A 24229-nucleotide genomic window follows, 5' to 3' on the forward strand; every position below is an offset into this window, starting at 1 on the left:
GACACACCTCTGATCACACCCAGCCAGAGGATGAGGGAGAGACTTGATGCTTTTAGAGGGCAGGGAGAGCAGAAGTTACTCTCTAAGGTCAGTAAGTTTGGAAACTGTGTGACAACTCACCCAATGCACAGTACATGTGCCATTTACGGTCTGAGTGTGTGATGAGGTTTGAGTCAGACACTGTTCTGTGGTTTGCAGATTCAGGCTGCTGTAAACAATTTTTTTTAAATGTGGCATGTGAGCAATCTGAATTACATTTTTGTTAAGGAACGTGAAATTATCATGACACGCATTTCAGGTGAAGTATTGCACATGGGTCTATATTTATGTCGGTATCCTCTTCAGCGAGGATGTCTGCATTCCCCTTTTGTTTCTTTGCCAATCTCACTGTCTTTCGCAACCAAGACTTCCACAACCAAGACTCCTCAGCCGTGGTAATTTCACTCTCACTCCATTTAAAAAAAAAAAAAAACCTGTGGTGCAAAGTTGCCAAACTCAAGGGAGGGGGCAACTCTACTTATTTAGCATACTTCGGTTTGCTATTGTTCTTTTTGCTATTTATTTCATTCTCATGCAAATTACATAATATGTTGAATTAGCTTTTTCCCACTGTAAAGAATATTAAAGAAACATAACTGTGAAATTTGTGTTGTTTCTCAATGCAACATTTTACTGAAAAGCAGAATACAGGCCTGAACTTCAGTAATTGCTGTGCACTAAGGAAAAGCACAATTTACTCTATGCTCAAGGTCATGAACGCATAAATACTGCAAATGTGTAACTAAAGAACAGCATTGGGATGGGAAGACAAAATACACAGACACAATACACTGCAACATGATAGTACTTTAAAAATATAGTTTATTGCTTTAACAGGGAAGCAGTTTTTGTTGAGATACAGCAGTCATCTTCGTTTTCAAGTACACTTAAATGTTCTGATAAACCATGCATATTCAGTACATGTACAGTATATTAAAGTGGCATACAGTGTGTAGGCGAGTCACTGTAAGCAGCCAATTGAAAAGACTTGACTTCTAGGTCTTTATGTGGTATTTTGGTATTTGACCCTCAATTGACTTCATTCTGTGAAGCAGTCTTTCTAAGTACTCCTTATAATAATTCAGTCTTTGGGGACATACTTAAGACCTGTTTCTATTGTATCTGTAGTACTCCACATACCTTGGTATAGCGTAGTGTAAAAACACTGCAGGCCTTTTCCTTTTTTGTGTTTTAATGTTTTATTTTGTAATCTCCCTGGAGAAAACTTACACAGGCCAAATCAAATTCTGGCACTGGGTGGCACATCTGTTTACCATTCTATTAATGGAGCTCTCTGAAATGCATCTGGCAGGAGACCGACTGAGTATTACTTTTACTACAACAATAATTGGTATTAATTCATGCTGGCAAAGGTTGTTTGGTTGAGGAGATCCAAAAGCAAGCTGCGAAAAAGCCAAGCCAGTATTTACAGAATACTGCAGATTGAATTATGTATTATAATATTGTATTATAATATTGTTCTGCTTTTTTTGGAAGAGGTTATTCTTTGATGGAAGAATTGAAATTTCTTCTTAAAAACATGTGTGTTAAAGTAATATCATATTCAAATAGAGATTTTTACCTTACCATTTACCATAGGCTTCAACTCAAAAAAAAGGACCATATTACTAAATCTGACAAAAGGAAACCTCTTATTTACCAACTGCAGTGAGGTATTTATTGAATGTAGTTCTATAAAAATGTATTCAAATATTGCAGCCTACCTGCAGGATCCAGTTTTAAACATAAATCGGTGGCTGACATCAATTATAAAATGACATGACTGTGACTTCTGTCGTATATCACAGAAAGCCTTTGGACCATTTTTTAGTTTTCAATCATTTTAAAGGACTGAAAGTTAAATATCATCTTGTTGAAATGGCAGATTTTTGCATGAGGTGTTGCTCTTTTAGAGGCCAGAGGGGGATAACATGGTCTGGGTGGTAGGTCAGCGGGTTATCCTTGTGTTACGTAACGTTGTCAAAATATTTCTCATGGCTGCAGAGGGCGTCTTACCTTATATAATGGCCTCTTCTGTTGGTAGTTTCCCTAAAATTTCTATGCTAAACAGAAACAATGTCATTTTTGCACCAGCAATATAAATCACATCAGTTTACACAAGTAGCTCATAAATAAAATCTTTGTATTTTTGTCATAAAAATTTTAAATACATCAAACATATTATTAGGAGCCATTACTACCATTACTGCGAAGGTATTTTAGTCAAGCAAATTCTTTAATATTTCATCTTTCATAAATTAAATAAAACAGTTCTTAAACCTAAATACATGTTAATATGGAAATGGCTTTTTAATAACGGTATACTACCATCTTGACAATATTCACAAATATGACATTTGATCAACAAAAGTATTTATTTTGGCATTCACTTACATTTGGACAGTTTTACAAATTTACCAATTCAATCTTTGCTTCAGTTCCTTGAATATCTCTGCCAAATAGTCTTCTTCTTCCTGAACTCTTGATTATTTCTAATCTTCCTGTGACAGCTTCTGAAACTCAAAATAACTGATTGTCAAATCTATATTCATTTCCAAAATACAGGTCACCAAAACACATTTGCCCTATATAAAAAAAGAAACGACACAAAACAATTATCACATTTATTGCACAGAGTTAGAATAGCAGACACATAGCTTAACATAAACTATCACAAATGTAAATATCATTAACTAATGGTAATTACCTTAAAAGCAATGTCAATGTCAAATGTGTGCAAGGAACAACAATAAGGCTGTGTGTGATAAATTGGCAACCAAGGCACCATTTCTTAGTAATTTATGCCTGTTTGTTGCTAACAAAAACATACCGTTTCCTGTCGAGAGTGGGTTTCCCATGGAGGGGGATTGCAGTTGAGCGTCTGTGAACTAATCATGGCTGCTTCAGATGAAATCCACATGCGCAACATTGACATACTTGACTTTGGCCTGAGGGCACTGGGCAAGAACATTCTCCAAACCTGTCACCCTGGGGTCAGTCGGTCATGACATCATTGAGCTTGTGTTTCCTGATGCTGCCCATATGTCACTCGAGGGTGAGCAATTGAAGCGGTGGCTAAATCTGAGTTGGGAGATAATGTTTCATTTGAGAGAAAGCAAAATAGTTCAATTGATGATTTGCTGGTTAAAAGTCAAGCACTGTGGCCCACAGATTTTGGCAAACCATTAAAACTGTGGAAGCAGAAAACCAGATGCTATGAGATATATGTGGATCACAGCTTGGCCCTGACATGGGCGATGGGAGTCTCTTTCAGGTCAAGCACTTTGATAACATGAAGAAAAGTTGAACATATCGTACAATGTAATAAAGATTTTCTTTGCCAGCACTCGCATAAACATCCTCACAGTTCATTGTATCTTGCACAGCAGTCAAGTGATGATGCCCCTGTAGGAGCAAAGCCCCATCTGAGGACATAAAAGCTGACTCTTCACTGCAATGAGTTTGTTCAGGGCATTGGAAGACATTAAGAGAGGAGCCCATCTAGTGAGCGTAGGTGTTATTTTGTGGGTGATTTGAGCTGGGAGAGATGCAGTGAGATGAAATGAGAGGAGACGGGGCGTGAAAGTCTGGAAGCATTTAGGTTGGTCTGCCCCGAGCCCATCGAATGATAGGGAACATGGCCTCGCTTTGACACAGGTAGAGAGAGTCTGCTGTTCCTCAACTTTGTTTGTCAAGCATTATGAAGTAGTTTTAAGCCTGAAGGAGACACATCTTTGGCTCCACTGATATTCTCACATGAGGCTACCATCTCAGACTTGACAGGGCCTGGTCCTGTTTGGGGACTCTCGAGCTGATGGGGAGGAACTGAGTTTGTGGGACTCGACATCTCTTTTTAAGAGCTTTTTCCCTCTTATATGAGAGAGACTGATAGATGAGAGTTGTTGATAAATGTCGTGGCCCACTTTAAGTAACAGGGGGGTAATGGTTCTCTATTTAATCTCCAACACACATGACTGCGCTGTTGTAGCTACACTGTAGAGGGTTAGAGATTTAGCTGTGCTTGTATTATTTGACTGTGCGTGCTGTGCTTTTCACATGATTTAGCTACCTGCCAGGTCTGTTTCTACTTGCTCATCATCTGTGCTAGCAGGGCCACTGGTCCACAGATGTGAGGAAATTCCATTGTGTACGTTAGTGCCTGATGCACTCGTCATCAAAATTATTTCCTCAGTGCCTTCTCCATTTGCCTCTAAAGGACTGTAACATTCAAAGGAAAAATCCACCACTTGAGTAGCTGTGCACTGTACATTTCGTTTTCATTATCAATCAATCTGTAATCTGCCTGATTTTCTCAATTATTTAAATTAATTGTTTGGTCTATAAAGTCTCAGGCTATATATATGTATATTTTTTTTAGATTACTTATTATTCAGTATAGCTTCATAGCAACTTTTCAGCACCCTAACTTTGGAGAGGTTAGGGTGTGCGACTACTTTTTATTCTTTTAGGTGTTAAAATGACAAGGAGGCATAACTGACCCCTGCATTGTGTCTACTGAGGCAAACTCCTAGCAGCGAATATTACCAGTGCCTCTATCTGTCTCTCGTTATCTGCCATGACTTTCTCTTCTGTGTTTACGATTTACCGAAAATGGTGAAATCCACAATAAGTTCCAACTTGTCAAATCCAAGGGGCAGAAACCAAAACCTGATGTTCATTTTTGACACTAGTTTATCTGTTTTGTCACTGATGTGGTGTTTGTTTGTTTGTTTGTTTTTTGTTGATGTTGTTGTTGTTTACTGTTTTTTTTCTTCTCTTTTTTTTGGGGGGGGGGGGGTGTTCCTCTGATGGAGGCATATCTCCTTTGCCAGCTGCCACCCATGGACTTGGCTGAGAACAGGCACAGAGTTAGCAGAGCCAAAAAAGCTCTTTATTGCCTCTATCATCCTGCCATAACTGGAGTATTGTAAATATTGTTCTGCTTGTGTATATGTGATAATAAGTCACACACAGAGCAGGTGGTGATATTTATCCCCATTCCCTATATTTTTTTCATCACAAAGCCAGTGTAGAACAATGTTATTCTCCCTCTCTTGCATCACTTGCTGTGCATTTTTTTCTTTTCATAAATGTAATTGCAAGGTCAGGCTCTTCCACTTCTCTGAGCTTTTCCATACTCCCCCAGTTGCAAGCTGTGGCAAACAGGTTGCTATGACAGATTAGAAAAGCAGCTGCTTAACATTTAGCAGGAAGAAGGAAGTTAGACTTGGATGTCCTGTGTCAAAGGTCGCTGCTTTATAACTTTACGGCTGGTCTGCTTTTTGTAGTTTTTATCTTCTACGTGGTCATTTGTCATTTTCTGTCCATCTGCAGCGCAGTGTTCATCTGAGAACTACTGGATGCTTCAGTATAACATGGTCATGGAAAAAGCTCTCAGTGGAATGTTTAGACAAATGGAAAAACTGGCCTGTTTTGTCATTTCGTTTTGACTTATGGATGCCTGGTGTATCTTTTCTGAGTGGTGTTGACTTAAAAAGGAAACTGTGTTGAAGAAACTGTATATGCCTACTCAACCGGGTGTTTATTTAACTCTTTGGAGATGGCAAAGTCATACTTTGGCATGGAGTGCAGAATATGCTGTTTAGCTTTAGCCAATCAAACATACACTGCAGCTCCTCCAGCTGACAGTCTGTCAGGAGCTGCAGAGACAGGAAGGAAATTATTTCCACATCATATAATCAACTGGATCTTGGAATGAATAATATGGTAATAATACCAGCTGAAATTCATCACTAGATGTTATAATTTCACTTTGAAACAAAGTATGCCTGTATTTTTGCATTTAGATGTATTTGCATATCCTTGTTTTTGTTGGAATTCATCCTGTGATTTCTATAGTTCAAAATGTCTTGGTGGACTGATTATGGGCAAAAATGAGTCGCATACATAAATGCTAGGATTTCACACTGCGTCTGTGCGTGGTTTCAAACAAGTCTGGGTGGCTATTTTGGCCTGGTGGATAAAAGATCTATGACTTTTGACATTCCTCTGCCCCATGACGCCGCGCTTACCAGCTGTTCCCATGTTGACAACATGTGTTGTTTTGACTTCTGTCTTTGAAACCCCTCTGCAAAACAAGGCCATGAACAGAAAAGCAGCCTGAATGTTCCATGACTCTCTGTCTTCCTCCCTCTTGTCTCCCTCTTACTCTGATCTGCAGTTTAATCTATGCACCGGAGAACAAAGTGATACTGATAAAGCTGTAACAAGAGACATGACATGATTAACTTGAAGTACATTCAGTTTCCATCCATTTCTTCCTCTTTGCTTGATTTGCTGTGTAGATGATAGTTTGCGTTGCGGACAGAGCAGACAGCTTTGTTTGACGATACTGTATCTCACAACCTTGACAACATGTAGCCTAGGGTATAATTCTACACTCCCTTCACGCAGTCTACACTTGCAAGTTTGTTCTTGCTCCAGGTCAGCACTGAGCTCCTTTGAAGAGTCTATGTAACTACAGTTACCATATGCTTGGTATTACCATCCTCTTGCATTGCGAGCGTGCTGCAATGTGATTGGAATTCAACCTTGGCTCTTACATATAGAGATATGGTCTTGTTTAGAACCACTAAACATATGACAAAAACAACCTCTCATTTATGGTCTGAATTGCCTTCTAGGAGTTTTTCCTTCATACTCAGTTATGCATTATTTCTTATGAGATGATGTAGAAAAACTCTAATAGATCTGAACCTTTAAAGATATATAAGCAGATATTAGTGTCATAGTAATAGTCATGATATTGTAATACATCATTATAGTGGCTGAAAACAAGCTGAACTCAGTATTCAAAACAATAAAGTTAGTTTATCTTTAACTGATCTTGCATCTGGCAAAACTCACATTAGGATGTTTCAGTGGGACTGTTAGATTTTTAAGCCCCGACATAAATTATTGTTTTCAAAACACTGAATTCTGCTTTTATCACCCAACAAAAAGACTTTTATAGTGTAATTAAAGTTCTCACAGTAATAAATATGTTCATGTGTTGCATGAGGCCTAAGTGATCAGTGTGTTTGATCACTGAGCACATTCACACACAGAGCAGTTTTGATCGGAGCCAAAGTGGTTATTTGGTTTTGTGGAATTCACCTTCTCTCTGTGAGGCACTGCACAGCATTAGCTGCTTTGATTGCCATATTGGCTGAGTGACAGATCTTTAAACTGTGGTTGAGCTTCTCTTCAATGCCTAACAGTTACCATGTGTCCTCTTGGCTTACCTGTTCACAGAAAAGCAGTGGGTGGGGTCATCTTGAGGTTGCTGCCTGCCAGTCCTAGACAAAGACATAGGTGCTCAGAGAGGGTATCTAATATCAGCCTGATTATCCTGTTACAAGTTATTTGTAAGAAATATTTCTGTAAGAAGAAATAATTTGTAAGTTCAATCAAACTCAGACATCTATGTTCAAAACTCCCCAGGCTGTTTTATGGTTTCATAGTCCGCCAAAAAGGCATGACTTTGTCTTTGGTTTAGCACTCAATTATGTGGTTTGTTCCAGACTCTATCAAATCAAGGATACTGCTTTGTAGTCACTAACTAGAGTAATTAAGAGCTGCCTGTTTGACACATATTGTTTTAAATATCAATTATGCTTTTTCTCCACAGAAGTTCTGTTCCGCTTTGAAAAAGCTTTTATCATAAAAGCTGTTTTGCTTGGCTGATTTTCAGCTTTGTGCCACATTTGAAGAGACTGAGTCATTCCATTCTATAGTAAATCCACATTATACCCAGATGAACCTCACCGGATTATACTAGATTTAACCCACCTAATCATGTGAAATTAATTGCTGGGACAACGTGGGAGGGCAAGTCTGTCTCAAGAGTGTTTCATTTACCATGTGACTCATTGATTTATGTGCTGTTTTTCTCAAGGTTTTTTTTTCTCCTTTGTGGTAAAGAGACCTGGAGGATTTTAACTTACATTCAGACAGACATTAGGATAACACCAGGGCACCAACCTGTTTAAATGCAACATAACATACATAAAAGTACATGTAATATTAATATTACATCAGTAAAAGTGCCAAATGCCATCATAATGCACTGATTTTCAAAGAAAAACACACTTCTATATTCAATTCTGACTCCTCTCCAAATGTAGGCACCACCATTGTTGTAAGTGAAAGAGAGCATAGCAGTCAGATAGTAACTTGTCACACTTGTAGCAGCTGAAACTAAGTGATAAGTGGAATGGTCTTACCTGAGTGGGTGCTGGTGAGTGAAGCAGCGCAGCTGTAGATCAGTGAAACAGAGGTCCCTGAGTCCTTGCCCTCTTCTTGCTCTCAGAGGTGAAGCTGTCCTCTGGTCCCACGCGTTGTGCCAGCTCTCTGTGCTCTGTGTTACCAGCCCTGATTAACTAATGGCTGACAGATGAGGTTGGCAGGGTGGAGGGAGGAGCACGTCGCCATATAGCGTCTTTTTCTCCCACCGTTAAAATGCAGATACAGTTCAGCTGGGCGAGCGAAGCCCGTATGGCTGCGATTTCCTTTCTTCCTCTCTTTTTTTTTCTTTCTCTTTTTTTTTTTCCTCCTGCTTTTACAGCCGTAAGGAGGGGCTACCCCCCACCCCTCACCTCCCCTCACCCTCCCCCCTCCAACATGTTTGCCTGTCTCTGCTCTTGTCTGAGGTAGAGGGAGTTCTGTTATCATTTTTGAGTGAGCGTGCAGCAGGGTTGTGTGCATCTGCCATGCTCAGGACTAGTCACTCAGCTCTGGCCTCAGCTTTGATGTTCTCTGTCAGCTGAGCCTGCCCTGTGTTTAAAATGCCTCGGTAATTACAATGCGTATGATGCATGTGTGTGCAGTGTCAACCACTGCCCGTACAACACGTAGGAAGAAAAAGGCAGGAGGTGGCTTTGTATAAAGGCTTCAAATGGATACTTGAATCTTCATCAGTTGAATTTTTAACGGGGGGGGGGGGGGGGTTTAGCTTCTCAAAACAGGAGAAAGAAAAGACAAAATCCTCAAGACATGTCAAGACGTGAATGTAGATTCTTCTTTCCATGGTGCATCTTCTGTTTTATGATCAGTACCATGAGTGCACAGGAAAAAAAAAATAATGTGTTTGGTGTTATGCAACATTCTGAGATCATAATTAGAGGACAATGCAATATTATGTTTATTATCTGGACTGGAAAATACGCTAAGACAAAATGTAACTCTCCTCGTCTTGTGTATTTGATTCCAGCACCCCATTTTTGGAGTGGCTTTGTATAGGGGCGCTCACTCGTCTCGTCAAGCAGAAATAGCGGGCACCCTAATTGCTGTCTGGCCTCATGGGGACTGAAGACTGTAGAATATTTTCATCTACTATCTCAGGCCTTTTTCAGGGCTTTCATCAGGGTGTCTGGTTTTTATTCATTATGTTTTTTATTTTTTTTCCCCTGCTTCTTCTCCGTTGTCATCTCTGTAGCCTTTTCTGAAGAATTTCTAGGTTCCTTATTGGTACCAGATGATTGTCTCGGCCGTGCGCATGCATGCATCCATGTTCCGCTCTGCATCTTGTCTTCCTCTTGCCCCGGCCTCTGCCGTTCGCAGCAGCTCTAAAACTAATTCCTCTGTTTACAGGTTAAATAGCTGGCTGCATTCCATCAGTGTGTGAGTGTTTGACAAAAGGTTTCGGTGAAATCCATTAGGGTTGTTGAGCTGAAATGTGTTTGCAGTGTGTTCAGTTGGCCATGAAATGCTACAAGGAAGCTGCTGGACACTTTGTGTTGAGGTCTAAATCCTGGATATGTAGTGCAGAGGGGAACATTTTGCAACAGTTTACATCCATGGTTCTGTGTCAGTGTTGCGTTTCTTAGTTAGTTCACTTAAAATACACAAAAAAAAAACAAAAAAAAAGTGTACCAGCTTCACCACCTGTCAGTGGGACTACTTTATGCTGTACCACATACCTTTTTCTTTAATTCACTTAATCAAATGAAGCATTAGATTATGGTGTATTAGCTCAAAATTTAATGTAGAATAACACAACTTTACAGTGTCTGATTTTACAGCGTTTATACCTTTGTCACCATGAGCACGAGCACTATTAGTAGAGATATAGAGCTATCAACTTTAGCAGGATTTTCCTAACATGCCCTTCCTTTCTCTCGTTCTCCTCCCAACACCCATCCCCCTTCTCTTCACTTCCCTCTGCAGTGTTCAGTGACTTGTGGTCGGGGAACCAAGAAGCGAGAGATAGCCTGTGTTCTTCAGAACCAAACCAAAATAGAGGAGGAGCACTGCAGTCATCTGCCTCGGCCACGAACGCAGAAGGCTTGCCGGGCAAGGGGATGCCCCAGTTGGAAAGCCAACAGGTGGAGGGAGGTATGTGTGCTCTTCTCGCTGTCTCCTCTGGCTCACAGAATAGCCTCTCAGGGAGCATGATAACAGTAACTGCAGCTAGCAGCTGAGACACAAGCACAAACACAGCTGAGGGCTTCCCAGAGATTGCAGATGTAGGACACGTACACACAGAGCACCTGTCCAATCAACACTCAGTTTGTTCTTCCTCAAACATAATGTGTCATTTCCCCTTAAGTGCGGCCTAAACACCACACGCTGGATTTGCAAAACTGTTTATGTAGTGCACTGGACATTTATACGTCGTGTTATAATATTCAAACAAATTGTTGTGTGGTGTAATCTACAGCTTTATGCAGCAGCAAGTTCTTCTTTGGAAGCTTTTCATCAGACCACACACTGATCAAAAACGATTTGCATGACACACCAGAGCTTCTTCATGCAAATCCCACTCCATACACTAAGTCTTATTAAGGATTTGTTTGTGGCTCAAATACATAATGAGCTATCTCACTGAAACAGTAAACACTGATACCTAGAGGTGCGGCTGATGGAGCCGAGCTTGGCCTCCCATGCAGATGAAAGCACGGTGTTCAGGATGACACACGTCCTGTGGCACCGCAGGTTTCCCTACTGTTACGCACAAACGCTGGCATGATAGAAGCCGTGCGTGGAGGAGTCACGGTTATCATGGAGCCGACCACACAGCCGTGGTATCTGCTACTGAGGGGCTCTGCGAGCAGCTGCGACACAGTTTCTGCTTAAAGTCATGCTGAGCTCCTGGAGGGAGGAAAATGTTCAAACCCAAATTTATCACAAGTCATAGGCCAGACAGAGAGAAGGAATGCTCTGTTGTGTTCTTTGTCAGATTACCCTGAGGGCCGTGCATGCTGTGTGTTCAGAACACACACAGTAAGTGCAGAAATATTGCATTTGTTGCTTCTTGAGGCATTTGTCAAGCATTTATATGGCACTCTTCGGATGAATCCACTGCTGAAGGATATTTGTCAGATATTCTCAGACATTGTTAGAAATCTTTCCTTCTCTTGTCTGAGGGTCTAACCTCTCCCTCCTTCTTTCCACGTGAAGTGTTAAATCACAAAAGGTCCACGAGGACCCACATCTGCCTCCCTCCACAAGACTCCTGCCACTCCCCGCTCTGAGGGTGTCCTCCTCCCCTCTCACTCTCTCCCTCTCTGGTGTCTGGAAGCAATCATCTTCCTCCACATACCACCAGCAACCATGAAATCCTCAACTAGAGCATAAAGACATGTTTTATATCTTAATATCCATGCATGTGACAACTTTGAAACCTCAGCGCCTGCTGTTTGAGTTATTCCACAGCTACCCAGCCCTCTCAGTCACCTCTGACTAGGGGGTGTAATGGGCAGCACGGTAGTGGAGTTGCGGGCTGCCTTTTGAGCCCTTTACCCATTTCACAGGACACGAGAATCGTTCACCTCATTTTACTTACTATATGTGATGCTGTGAACACACACTTTCTGTCTTTGGGTTTTGGTTTTATCTTTTCTAAGATGAATCCCATTAACTTCCATTTTATTATGGTGGCGGCAGAAGTCCCAGAGGTGGATATCTCACATCATGGACCAAAACTAAAATTATCTGCATGGCTACACCACTAGAGATAAGTGAGAAAATATGTTTAGCAATTTGGGTGAAATGGCCCTTTTAAGTCTGGAGCTGCTCACTCAGCGCTATCATGAAATCATGAAACAATCTCCTCATTTTTCATCTAAAGTTTCATGACGTCCGCACCATCTCTTTTGCAGGAACACAGAATCAGGTTTCTCTAGCTGTAGCATTTAACAGTGACTAAAATCACTTTGACAGCAGGTTCTATTTTCATGCTTTGGAAGATTTTTAAAAAGCCATTCTTTGATTTGAAGGTCAGATTTCCTACGGTGCTTTTTGTTCTCTTTCCAGACTCAGGGACTTGACCCTTCACATTTAACCACACTCTCTGCAATGATAACACACAAATGCAGTGAGAAACGAACAACACCAATACATCTGGAAGTTTTTGGGGAATTTGATACTCGCTGTATAATGCGCAGATTTTCTGACTGTGTGAAATCGCTGGAGCCTGGCACTGTTCTTTGAGGTCTAGAGGGGAAGAGGGTGGGGGGGTTTACAAAGAAATCAGCCTGATCAGCTCAAGCCTGACAGAGTGCTTCCTCAGTATGCCTCAGTATGCAGGTATGCTTCTCAAAGCACATCAAAGAGATGTTTGAGATAGACCTTTGTTTGACCCAAGATATATGGCTCACAAAGAAAGGACAAACTGGTTTTGGATTAATTAAGTACATTGTACAGGAGCATCAAAGCAGCAACTCTGCACACTGCAGACCAAACAAACATTTAAAAATATTGTCACATTTAAAGTGAGTCTATGCAACTTTTGAAAGAAGAAATAACACAGTCTTCCTCTCGCAAATGAGAACTTAAGCCATAAATTTAAGGTCATACGCATTAAAATGCACCCATGCTCAGTTTGTTACACTCAGGGGGTTTTGCTGCTACAACCTCTGGTACAGCTGGTATGACTAGTGACTGTCTATAGAGAAAAAAAAAAGAAGCCAAAATATCACAGATATGGGCGCTGTCATCTTGAACTTGAGTTGTGATGTCATTCGGAGCCAGAGTCTGTGGAGTAGTTAGCAGCCTGTGGCCTTGCAGTATGGAGGTCCTGCTTGTATACCCGCCCGACCCAATTGCAAGTCAGTCACAGCTGTCAGTAATGAGGTCACACTCTTATGTCATAGCATCAAATACCTAATTAAAACCAAACTACCACTTGAACAATCATGGGCTATAAAAACTACCTAAAATGACAGAAACCATCTTTGGGAAAATTTGTTTGACGTGTACTTAAGATTTTTTTTTTTAGTGCGGCCCATCTCTTATCCGCTGACATGGAGGGGGTGGGGTTTATGACATATACTGCAGACGGCCACCAAGCTGTTTTGGCTTTACTTTTAGGTGGCTGTCAGGTCATCCATCTTTGTATACAGTCACTGGTTATGAACATTAGCTTATGGTGACTATTTAGCTAGTGTCAGCTATATTTAGATACATTTAGCTTTGTGCAGTCCATTGGATATGCATATTCACGCCTTCCCCTGAGCCCTTCAGACCCTGACTTGACTTTTTAGATGACATCATCATCAGTTTTACTGACATAAAGGGTCTTTTATAATGGTCCATGAGAAAAGTTCTTGCTCCGGAATGCATAACATTTTTTAGTTGCAGTACCATAGTTTGCCACTGGGATAAATTTGCAGCAAGTTGCAGCTACATCCTTTAATTCCAGTCACTCTCAGTCAAGTACCCTAAATGCCCACTTCTTTTAAAACTGGAGAGTGGAGACTTCAGTTACAGTTTCAGTTCAGTGTACAGCAGACTTTTTATTAAAATCCTCCTCGTCTCCGGACTTAAGCCAGTATAACCCCGATGACATCATTAGGGTTATTTTATCAAACTTTGGAAAGCCTCCTCCACAGTCACAGAAAACAGTATAGACACTTTTAGTGATTAGTGCACCTCCTGATAAGTAAATTGAACAGTGTGTGTAAAATCAGAAGAGTGCACCTTCTGTGTTATAACTAATGCAGCTGTTCTTCTATGAGAAACAAAAAAGAACAAACATGCCATTCAGTGTCTTTTTCTGTGTCTGTCATGCCAGTGTTCTGTCACCTGTGGAGTCGGAAGTCAGAAGCGAGATGTTTACTGCAGGCTAAAAGGCACCGGGTGGGTCCGGGAAGATCTCTGTGATGCTCACCAACGGCCCGCTGCTGCCCGACCATGCCAAACTGCAGAATGCACGCATTACTCTTGGGCTGCTGGTGAATGGGAAGAAGTAAGTAGAGACTCTATATCTTTTTTTCTCTTCCTGTGTGTAACTCCCCTCTTCATAGCTCCCAGTGTGAGACAGATGTACAGATGTTTAACCATCTTATTAAGGTTTTTATTGGCTGAGATCTCCGCTTTCGCTCTCTCTGTCTCTCTCTGTCTGCACCATTAAATGGGATGACCTGCAGGTACCCTTGCTCTCTTGCCTCATTCATGAGAGCTTTAGTGATAACTATCAGTCAGTATATCATACAGTATCAAACCTCAAAGTATCGATGGCCATCATCCCTTTGGTCCTGCTGAATATTACTGTTGTGTGTCATGCTAGCTTGTCTTGGATCTCTCTTTAATGTCCTGTGCTTTGTCCTCAAAAGTGAGGCATAAAAGAGGGGCACCATGTAGGGACATAGCACTGTGTCCTGCTGCAGGAATGTTTGCAGTGTTCAGATTCCTGTCTGTGTTGCCCCGAGAACTTACAGACTCCTTTCTTTCTCAGTTTGGCCCTGAAATCTTTTCTGTTCTCATGCAATACAAATAAAATACCATTAAAATCCACACACAGCAGACTCTGCACGGGAACACATTTTAAGTTTCTGGTCCATATCATTGCTTCCATAAACTATCTCTAGGCCTGAGGGAAACCAGCTTAACTTTTATCTTTAATGGTAACATTGTCAACCAGAGCTTTAAGTTACCGTTGTCACACAATGCTCAATTTTATCTACTTGTGCAAACCTTTATATAATGAGTGTCCATTTGTGGCCATCTATGGAGCTGAACAGGCGAGCTGCAGTCTGAGAAGTCAGTGATGTTGCAGAAAGTACAACACTGCCCCCCCTCTGCCAGCTCTTCTCCACTTTTACCGACTTCATCTCTTGCTTGGTTCTTTTTCTTGCAGTGTAATGCAACCTGTGGAGAAGGCATGAGGAGCAGGAAGGTGGGGTGCATGGGCCCAGGGATGACACCCATCCAGGATGATTACTGTGAGCCATCGACCCAGCCTCCATCACACCAACACTGTAAGGCAGCTCCCTGCCACTACATATGGATCACGGGGGAGTGGTCACAGGTAGGAATCAGAGGAATGAAGACTGAGCTTTGTCCTTACTGCAAATACAAATAATACAGTAAGAAATGCTCATCCCAAAATAGATAGATATATAAAAAACAGAAAGATCTACTGTGTATATATAGATATAGTATCTACCTACAATTCACTTAATCAACTAATTATTATTATAACTATTTTTCAATAGAAATAAAGGGATTGGGTCAGATGATAGGTTGTCATTAGGTGTTCATTAGTGCCACAGAGGCCCAGATAAAGAAATCTACTTCTATATTTGATGTTACTCCTCTGTGCAAACATTTACTCATGTCAGTGTGTGTGTGTGTGTGTGTGTGTGTGTGTGTGTGTGTGTGTGTGTGTGTGTGTGTGTGTGTGTGTGTGTGTGTGTGTGTGTGTGTGTGTGTGGCTGGCTCAGTGCTCTGCCAGCTGTGGTGTTGGCTACCAGCAGCGTATTGTCTCCTGCTCCGTGATTCCCTCCTCCCAGGCAGTGCACCCGTACGCTGCTGCCCAGTCCTCCTCTGCCAGCACCCACTGCCCTGAGCCTCACCCTCCTGGCACCCGGCCGTGCGTCCTCAGGGACTGCCTGCACACAACCTACTGGAAAGTTGGCCCATGGAGCAAGGTGAAACAGAAAACACTTGTCAGGCAGTGAGAGATCCTCTCCAGCTATTTGGCTTTTTCACAAAACATTTTGATGACCTGTGCATTTGACAGTCCTGCTGATGAAGCTCGTTTGTGGATTTGGATTTGGTTGCAGCTTGTTTGATGATTGTTTTGTTGCTGTGTGTGGGAATCATTTTGTGTGTGTGTCTGTATGTACCAGTGCTCGCAGACCTGTGGCGCAGGAGTGATGGAGCGCAGAGTGGAGTGTGTGACCTCCAAAGGCCAAACGTCCAAACACTGCCGTCCGTCAGAAAGACCTGAGTCTCAAGCTGCATGTCAAGACAGAGAATGTGAGTCTTCTCTCTTCCAGGCTAAACTGTTAACAACATAACTAAATAATTGCACCATCTCATCCAACTTCTCTGATCCATGCAGTGCTTTGCTGCCAACAAACGAGGAATGTATAGAGTAATGGTACTCAATGGACTGTGCTGTATATGGCAACCAGCCCCATATCTGATTATGTTTATAGAAACTCAGCTTTTTGCTTTGTTTTAACACATTAGGCAGAACAGCGCCCCCCACTTAAAGCCTCTTGGAGTGATTACTTAGTGGAACAATAAATAGACAGTCAGCAGTTTTCTGCAAACTGTGATATGGACGGTCTGTCAGAACGCCTCAGGGCTGTGTGTCGGGGGCCGAGGCAGCCTTCATTGTGGACTCGCAAGCGCTGTAAAGCCCGGCAGCGGGCCAAAGTTTGCAGGTTCTCTCCCCCACATTTCAGATGTTTCAGTGCCGGCGCGCTGGACTGTTCATTCCCTGCTTGGCTTCTGCCAAGTCAGGCACTAGTGAAATTAAAATGATATGCTCGGGTGACAGCCAGTTCTGCGGTCAAGTATTAATGCTAATCAGCTAATCAACATGATAGGAGCTCGACAGCACTCTGGGACAACAGTGGAGGGCACACAAAGAACGAGACATTCACAAGAGGTTACAATCCTCTCTAATAGTAGTGTTTAGTTTAGTAGCTTTTGGAATCTCTTTGGCATTTCTCAACAAAAGATTCATGGACTGGCTTGCAGAAGTTGAGTAGCTAAATATCATGACTTTCACAAGCTGTGGCAGTCTTCAGTGTCAAGGTTTCCTGCCTCCTCACCCTCCTTCCTCCCTTCATATTTCTCCTCCCAGGCCAATTGTTTGCTTCCTGCCGAGAGGTCCAGATGAGACAGGGTGTGAGGATAGATGGGGAATACTATCTCAAAGTCAAGTCCCGGATCCTGCAGGTGTGTCTGTTCTGTCAGAATTGCTCCTGCACACATCATGACTCAAGCGGCAGCACACCCACAGGCTCTCATGTGTTGTCTCAACGTGTTTGTCCTCAGATTTACTGTGCTGAGATGCAGACTGATTTCCCCAAAGAGTATGTGACCTTGCGCAGCGGTCAGACGGACAACTTCTCAGAGGTGTATGGACAGCGGTGTGTATAATGCAGTGATGAGTGATGTGACTTTGGATTATGTAACATGTAAAGCAGAATTATTGTGCTGCTTGTAACACCAGGTGTGTGAGATATAGCATTCGTAGGAGATCCAGATCGTTGTGTTTGTCTGAAATAAATCCTAACACTCACTGTCCTTAACACAAAGGTTGCTGAACCCTTTTGAATGCCCGTATAACGGCAGCCGAAGACAAGACTGCGACTGTAGGAATGACTACTCAGCAGCAGGATACACACTCTTCCATAAAGTTCGGCTGGACCTGAGCTCCCTGAGGATAATGAGTGCGTAATTACTGTGTGATTGCCTTACACTGTCTACTGTAATGAGACCACACATTGCTATTGTTTTAACCCTCATTCTGTAATGCTAATAAGACCTCCTTAAAGAAAAGTCTGGCCTGTCCAAGTGTGTGCATGTGCAGCTTTTCCCAACACTCTCTCCCCTGAAATCAAAACAACGACCTTTCAGCGTGCCATGTTCACATCACTAGGCGAGGACTTGAAACCGGGCCTCTCAGCACGAACACGTGAGCGTGAGAATAAAGGAATGCGTGCGTGCACATATAGACATGCATGCCTGCTCTCGAGCGCAGACGCACAGTATGCAATGCCGCACATCACATTTCTTCGGCGAGCACGCACGAGAGGACATGAAGACACAAGAAGCACACACACCCATGCAGTTGCATCAATATCAAACACTTACTCATGCTAGCATGCGAGCAATCACACTCTCTCAGACACACACACACACACACACTCACACACACACACACACACACGTCTTCAGGCCATATTCCTCTGCTCATTATAACAGTCAGCTCCACCTTCCCTGTTGTGTCCAAGTATGCCTTTGATTAGAGTACGTGGATTAGTGTACACTGTGTGTGTGTGTGTGTGTGTGTGTGTGTGTGTGTGTGCTGAGAGAGGAAGTTGGATTAGAAGTTACACAGTCATCCTCCCATTCTCTTCTTCTAGTCTTGGTCCTGACAGCACATGTTCCCAGCCTCCCTCCCTCTGCATGGTACTCATTTGGCTTTCAGGCAGCTTGAGGAGACGGGAGGGGGGGGGGATAATGAGTTCAAGGTGAAGGGAAGATTCAGTGTGCTTCGTGCATCTCATGAGCGTTATCATCATTATGTACAGACGCTGTGAAGGAAGGGCGGGGTAAGGTACTCGTCGTGGACATCATGTGTGACAGTGCAGGGTAAAGAAGATAGAGACAGGTTTGATCTACGTAATCAGTTCATTCACAGATAGGATATAGTCTGGCTGTTGTACCTCTGGCTGGGTTCTGGTGGCCTGTTTCATTTTTGATCTGGTTTCCTGTTAGTAAAATACTTAGATTCAGAGGTTTTCCAAGTGCAATTAATCTCTTATCAAATCTTTTATTATCAATACACAAAACATTCAGGTAGTCATTAAGTTAGAGTTAGCATAGCAACTTTGAATTTCAGTTCTTTGAGGGTCATACTTTCTACATTCTTAAAAATTATGCTTTTGGGACTTAAAATTGTAGAAAACTTAAATAGAACTGACAAAGGATTTAATATCACTTAGATCTGATAAGTGGATTTGTTACTGCTTTGAGATTCAAACTCCAATGTCACTGTAAGAATCTTTTAGTGGAATTTCTTTTTTTTCTTTTTTCTTTTTGTTTTTAACAGAGAGTAAAGACATCTGGCAACATGACAGTAAAGTGACATCAACCCTGCAATGAAGTTTAATTGCATAAACTGTAGTTGCTGATCTTCTGAGGCTATCTGTGTGGTTATTTACTTCTGAGCAGCTGTCTTCACTCCATGTTTACCTCTAATGTTGCACTATGTGACTCTAGATCTGTATCTTTTTCTGTTTACCAGCCACAGACCTCCAGTTTTCCCAGACTCTTCTTGGTCGACCTGTGCCCTTCGCTACAGCAGGAGATTGTTATAGTGCATCCAAGTGTCCACAGGTTAGTGAATTACTGTACACTGTGGCCTCATAGCAATGTGTCATATGACCTTTTTTTTTTTTTTGCACCATATGTTCGTTAGTGGCCTGAAAGTCAAAGACGAGAGATTTTACATTTGCTGCTATAATTCTCTGCTGGACCTACTGGGAATATGCACTAGAGGAGGGTAATAACCTCCAGCTATTCTGTTGGAGTAGATGAAAGTGCTCATCATCACACTGTGTCTGCAGTATTCATGTGAGCCCATGTTTCTGCAGTTATATCCATGGAGGATTTCTGCAAATATGACCGCACTCCATCTTCCTGGTTAAATAACTGCTCTGAAATAACTCTGTCATGTGTATGTTCACAGGGACAGTTCAGCATCAATCTGATTGGCACTGGCCTCAAAGTAGCTGAGGCCACCAAGTGGACGTCTCAGGGCAACTATGTTTCCGTCAAAGTCCACAGATCTGAGGTAAGAAGCTTGGTAAAATGTTTCTCTTTTGTGCAACTGACACAATGTGGCTCTTTAGTGATGGATTTTGCAATGAATGTATAGTTGTCAATTGACTGGGATGATTATGCCTCACATTGGGTCTTGCAGTAGCTCTGAAATGTCAGCTGAATTGCCATGTTGTATTTCTGTCTGATTCACTGAAGAGGAATCCCCGCTGACATTTATGAAGCTCTTATTCTCTGCGTGAAAAGCTGCCCTTTGCCCACTCTGTCCTCCCTCATCTGTTTCTGTCTGTAGGACGGAACAAGAATCTACGGCCGCTGTGGTGGCTTCTGTGGGAAGTGCATTCCCCAGGCTCACAACGGCCTACTCCTTGAAGTCCACTGAGGGCCATGCAGAGACCAAACCCCTAAATCTATTCTGAAGACAGTAGCCCAGGAACATGCAATAACAGTGATTTGTTTGAGCCTGTAGTCATCTGAGTGTGGGGGTGGTGGAGCATTTAACAGTAATCATTCTATCGTAACATCCCCAGTTCCCAAATGGCAGCTAAAGCATACATGACATTAACCACTGTGCAGTACTACAGGGCCACTGTCAGGTCCTTCATCCAGACTAACCGTAACTCTGAAGAGGAGCCAGCTACAGTATATTTGCCTGCCATCAGTATTGCAATTGCTATCAAACACATCCTCGCTTTGAAACCTAAAATGCTTTTTGTGCTGAAACTGTTGTGCATTTATAGCATCGTACAAAGGGATATAGTTCTTCAAAACATTGGGAAAACAACCAGACAAATAGTAGAAAAATTAAAATTTCAGACGCATCCTCTCTCTTCAAGAAGAAAATTCTCATAAAAAAAAAAAAAAAAACTTTCTCTTATGGTATCCTGTGAAATGAAGTGTATTTTGTAAAAAAAAAAAAAAAAAAGAAATAACTTCATCTTGAAGTACCTGGAACTGATCTTGTTATATGTTACCTTCTGTGGTACATAGATTTATATTTACAACTACTGTAAGCGTTTAGTTGACACTTATCTAACTGACTTGCAATCAATGAGACAGTGTAAAAACCATCATATTGTATGTATGTAATAATCACTGTAGTCCTCTGGTGATGAAGAAATGCTACAGACAGGCATCAGAATAGTATGTGAGGGATGGCTGTGTTATCGTGTTACAAAATGACAGCTATACAGGCTGATATAAAAGATATGTGTGCAAGACTTATAGAAAGAGTAATGTAGCAAATGTGGTAACTACTGATATTCGTCCAGACAGACCTGCCTTATGTCAGAGGTCAAACTTTAGGAGAACGTTAGGAGCCAATAGAGCAAATACAGATCATTTTAGTATTCATATTTTGTGTATTTCTAGCCTCTCTGCTGTCATCTGTCATCAGTCATTTCACTAAACTACTGAAACCTGGGTAGACAGCCCACTGACTGACATAGAGGCAACATAAACATCAGTGCTGTGAGGAAATAACTGAAATATTTCAATATTTCCTAGTGTTAAAGTACAATATAAAAGTTTTCCATGGCTTTTTTTTTAAACCACCAGGATTGTTGTATTTTTAGAAATCTATTAGTGTTATTCTTTAATTACTGACAAGTTCTCATCTGTTACGCCGTGACACAGTATCAGGTGTGATGTCTCACATCACACCCTCCACTGGGCCTGCTGTAGGTACCTGCAACCCCTACCTCTCACAAACACCCATACTCTACTGAGATATGTGTTGTAATATATTTATGTCTGACCATATTTATTCTGTATTGACTTGTAGCTAGATTCTGTGTTTTAAGGTACAATGACTACTACCAACAGAGAAGCCATTGTCTGATGTTTTTGCCCTGTGTCTGCTTTGCTTAAAAAAAAAAAAAAAAAAGAAAGAAAAAAAGATATTAGACTGCTATTTGTAGTGTATAACCACTAACCTGAAATGAGGATCTTTTGAATGGTGCTTTTGAACTACTGGAAATACCTCTGATCTTGAGAAGGAAAACACTGGCTTCGGGAATAATACTTTGCTGTGGCAGAGCTTCAATTCTTTCTAACTGACAGGGTTTGGCTTAAACGTCTCTTCAGCAGATGTAGCATCTGTCAATAAATGCATGCCATGGTACTCTTATTAATGTAGCTGGAAAACTAGCTGCAAGGTTGCCTGATATATCAGACTGCATGAGGAAATCTGGCCTCGAGTTGTACTTAACTCATCATAAATGACTTTCACCATGACCACTACAACAAGCAAACCTAACATGCTGGTACTCTGATGTTAAGCTTTAACCAAAGTTAGAAGATAGATGCAGGTATTTTTTTTTCCTCTTCTCAGACAATGCAGCTTCTTTTGATTTAAAGAATGGCTGAAAAAATAAATGAAAAATAAGTCAATGAGCAGCTAGAAAACCTTTGGCTATCATTCATTTTATGATGGTCAATTGTTCTATGAGGTCTGTATCAGAAATTTAAAGAATACTTGATGCACTATGTGCCATAAATTTTGTAGAAATGTAATCCTGTTTTTTTTTTTGTAATAACCATTAAGATTTGTAACTTATGATATATGTGTATTTTTAATATTCATACTTGAATTGTAAACAGTGTGCTAAATGTTGAATGGGCATTGCTACTGAATAGAGAAACAGTGTGCTTGTTTGCCATGCTTTATCCAAAGATGTTTTTAAGAATCATATGTACCTACAGTATGTATGTAGCCTGTATAAAAGAAATGAATGATTGATTCTGGTGCTATGGTTACTAATCGTACCAATACTGTTTGTCATGCTACTATACTAACGCTATCAAAAAGTAAGTATTAATAAAACATGCTTTTCAGCTGACAGTTTGACTTATGTTTCTTTCATTTGCACATATCTACAAAAACAAAAAACAAAAAAACAAAAAAAAAAACGTAATAATTACTCTTTCTGCAATGTTTTTACAATATTAGAGATCCCCTCTGAACATGTTTAAGACATATATATAAAAATATTGGTAATTTTAAACATTTAACTACCAGACATAACACGTCCTCTGCTTCACTGTACAGTGCATTCTCAGTGAATGTGTGTTGGAGGTTTCAAGTTTCCATAACACGTTTGTATAAGTTGCATATTAGACCCTGACTGGCTAACCATTGTGATGTCACAAAATGAAGTTGAAGTGTGTATGCTTCTTAAACACAGATTTAAACACAGGTGAGCACAGAGATATTTCAAACTGTGCACATACATCATTCCACACACTGAAGGTCAAGCATTTACATGAAGGAACAATAAGTGAATGAATAGAGGGGGGGGTTTAAATGTTACACAAAGACAATAAAAGAAGGTTACAACCAAATGCTGTGGGCAAAAACTGAAGTCTTTCTTATCACCATTACAAAGTTTCTCTTCACCACAGAGAGACCAATTGGTTAATAAAGAAAGGCAGCAGGTCGGTGCTGGCTGGGTGCGTGTGCTTGCCAGATTGTGGCTCCATGTGGATTCACTTAGTGGTGCAGGTTGCATTTCCACAACATGACTTTCTGGAGCTCAGTTCCACTCAAGACACACATAAACAGAGCTAGTGCCCTTAAATCCATTTCTCACTTACTATCCAGTCCTGGAAAGAGCTGAAGCTGTCACCTACCTGATGACTCATCAAATAGTTTTGAATGAAGTAATTTTCAAGTAAGCTTTGAAAACTTCACCAAGAGCTGGAAAGTACCATTTTTTAGGAATTATGTCACCAAAATCACTTCAGTAAAAGGTGCAGGTACTTCAGCAAAAGGCAAACTGTTTATGTACAAGCCACTTTTCCAGGGCTCATTGCACAGAGATAGCTTTGTACATTAAATGAAAACAGATACTGGGGTCCCTCAAGAGCCGCTTTGATTCCTTGCCAGAAGCCTGCCTTGGTCCCTAAAATCTAATCTCAGGATTTGGAAGAGTCCTGCAGCACGACAACAACTCTCCTCACAAGCAGTTTTCCAGTGAAATCAAGCTGTGCTGAGGTTCTTCCAGGCTCTCCAGGCTATGGACAAGTTAGGAAAAAAGCATCCCTGGCCTGCTTGCTGTGAGCGTAAACCAGACGTCTTTAATGACTGAACTGAAAAACACAAACATGCACTGAGAATCCTCATAAAAGGCACTAATGATTGATGTTTACCATGAAGCAGCGTCTGCTTTGAGGTAACAGCACAGACATTCCAGCGCAATCTGCAGCTGCAACCTGCTCTGAGGAGCACTTATCCAGAGCCCACCACGGTTTGCACTGACTGCGACAACATACCACGAATACTGATTCATTTTCGATCATTGATGCAGTCACTTCAAGCTTACTTATTATGGAATGGTTACATTTAATGCATGTTTTTTATTGAATTGAATGGAATCACATCCCAACAGAGAGGTTGCAATGCAGTATTATACCTATGCAGTAGAATCTACAGTATTTGTTA

The 24229-nt window shown here is 41.3% G+C and overlaps 1 protein-coding gene and 1 long non-coding RNA gene across 2 annotated transcripts in view; one reads left to right on the forward strand and one right to left on the reverse strand.

The window, feature by feature from the left end:
* The window catches only part of LOC139630457 (A disintegrin and metalloproteinase with thrombospondin motifs 20), an 80999-nt gene extending 58369 nt beyond the window's left edge, over positions 1-22630 (forward strand). Inside the window, exons 29-39 of the mRNA XM_071493926.1 lie at positions 10207-10374; positions 14054-14227; positions 15119-15289; positions 15705-15911; positions 16113-16242; positions 17081-17175; positions 17275-17369; positions 17539-17672; positions 19253-19344; positions 19697-19801; positions 20081-22630. Of these exons, the coding sequence (XP_071350027.1) occupies positions 10207-10374; positions 14054-14227; positions 15119-15289; positions 15705-15911; positions 16113-16242; positions 17081-17175; positions 17275-17369; positions 17539-17672; positions 19253-19344; positions 19697-19801; positions 20081-20170 (1461 nt within the window). The 3' untranslated portion in view covers positions 20171-22630. The remainder of the gene's footprint in view (positions 1-10206; positions 10375-14053; positions 14228-15118; positions 15290-15704; positions 15912-16112; positions 16243-17080; positions 17176-17274; positions 17370-17538; positions 17673-19252; positions 19345-19696; positions 19802-20080) is intronic.
* On the reverse strand, positions 468-8582 carry LOC139630463 (uncharacterized). Its single transcript, XR_011693161.1, has 3 exons — positions 8265-8582; positions 7284-7337; positions 468-3120 (listed from the first exon to the last, which is right to left on the reverse strand). It is a non-coding gene; the product is annotated as an uncharacterized lncRNA (long non-coding RNA).
* Positions 22631-24229: the final 1599 nt, after the last annotated feature.

This window comes from Trachinotus anak, unplaced genomic scaffold (assembly GCF_046630095.1).
Source record: "Trachinotus anak isolate AG129_WGS33_773 ecotype Australia unplaced genomic scaffold, CSIRO_AGI_Tana_v1 ptg000002l, whole genome shotgun sequence".
Classification (NCBI taxonomy): Eukaryota; Metazoa; Chordata; class Actinopteri; order Carangiformes; family Carangidae; genus Trachinotus; species Trachinotus anak.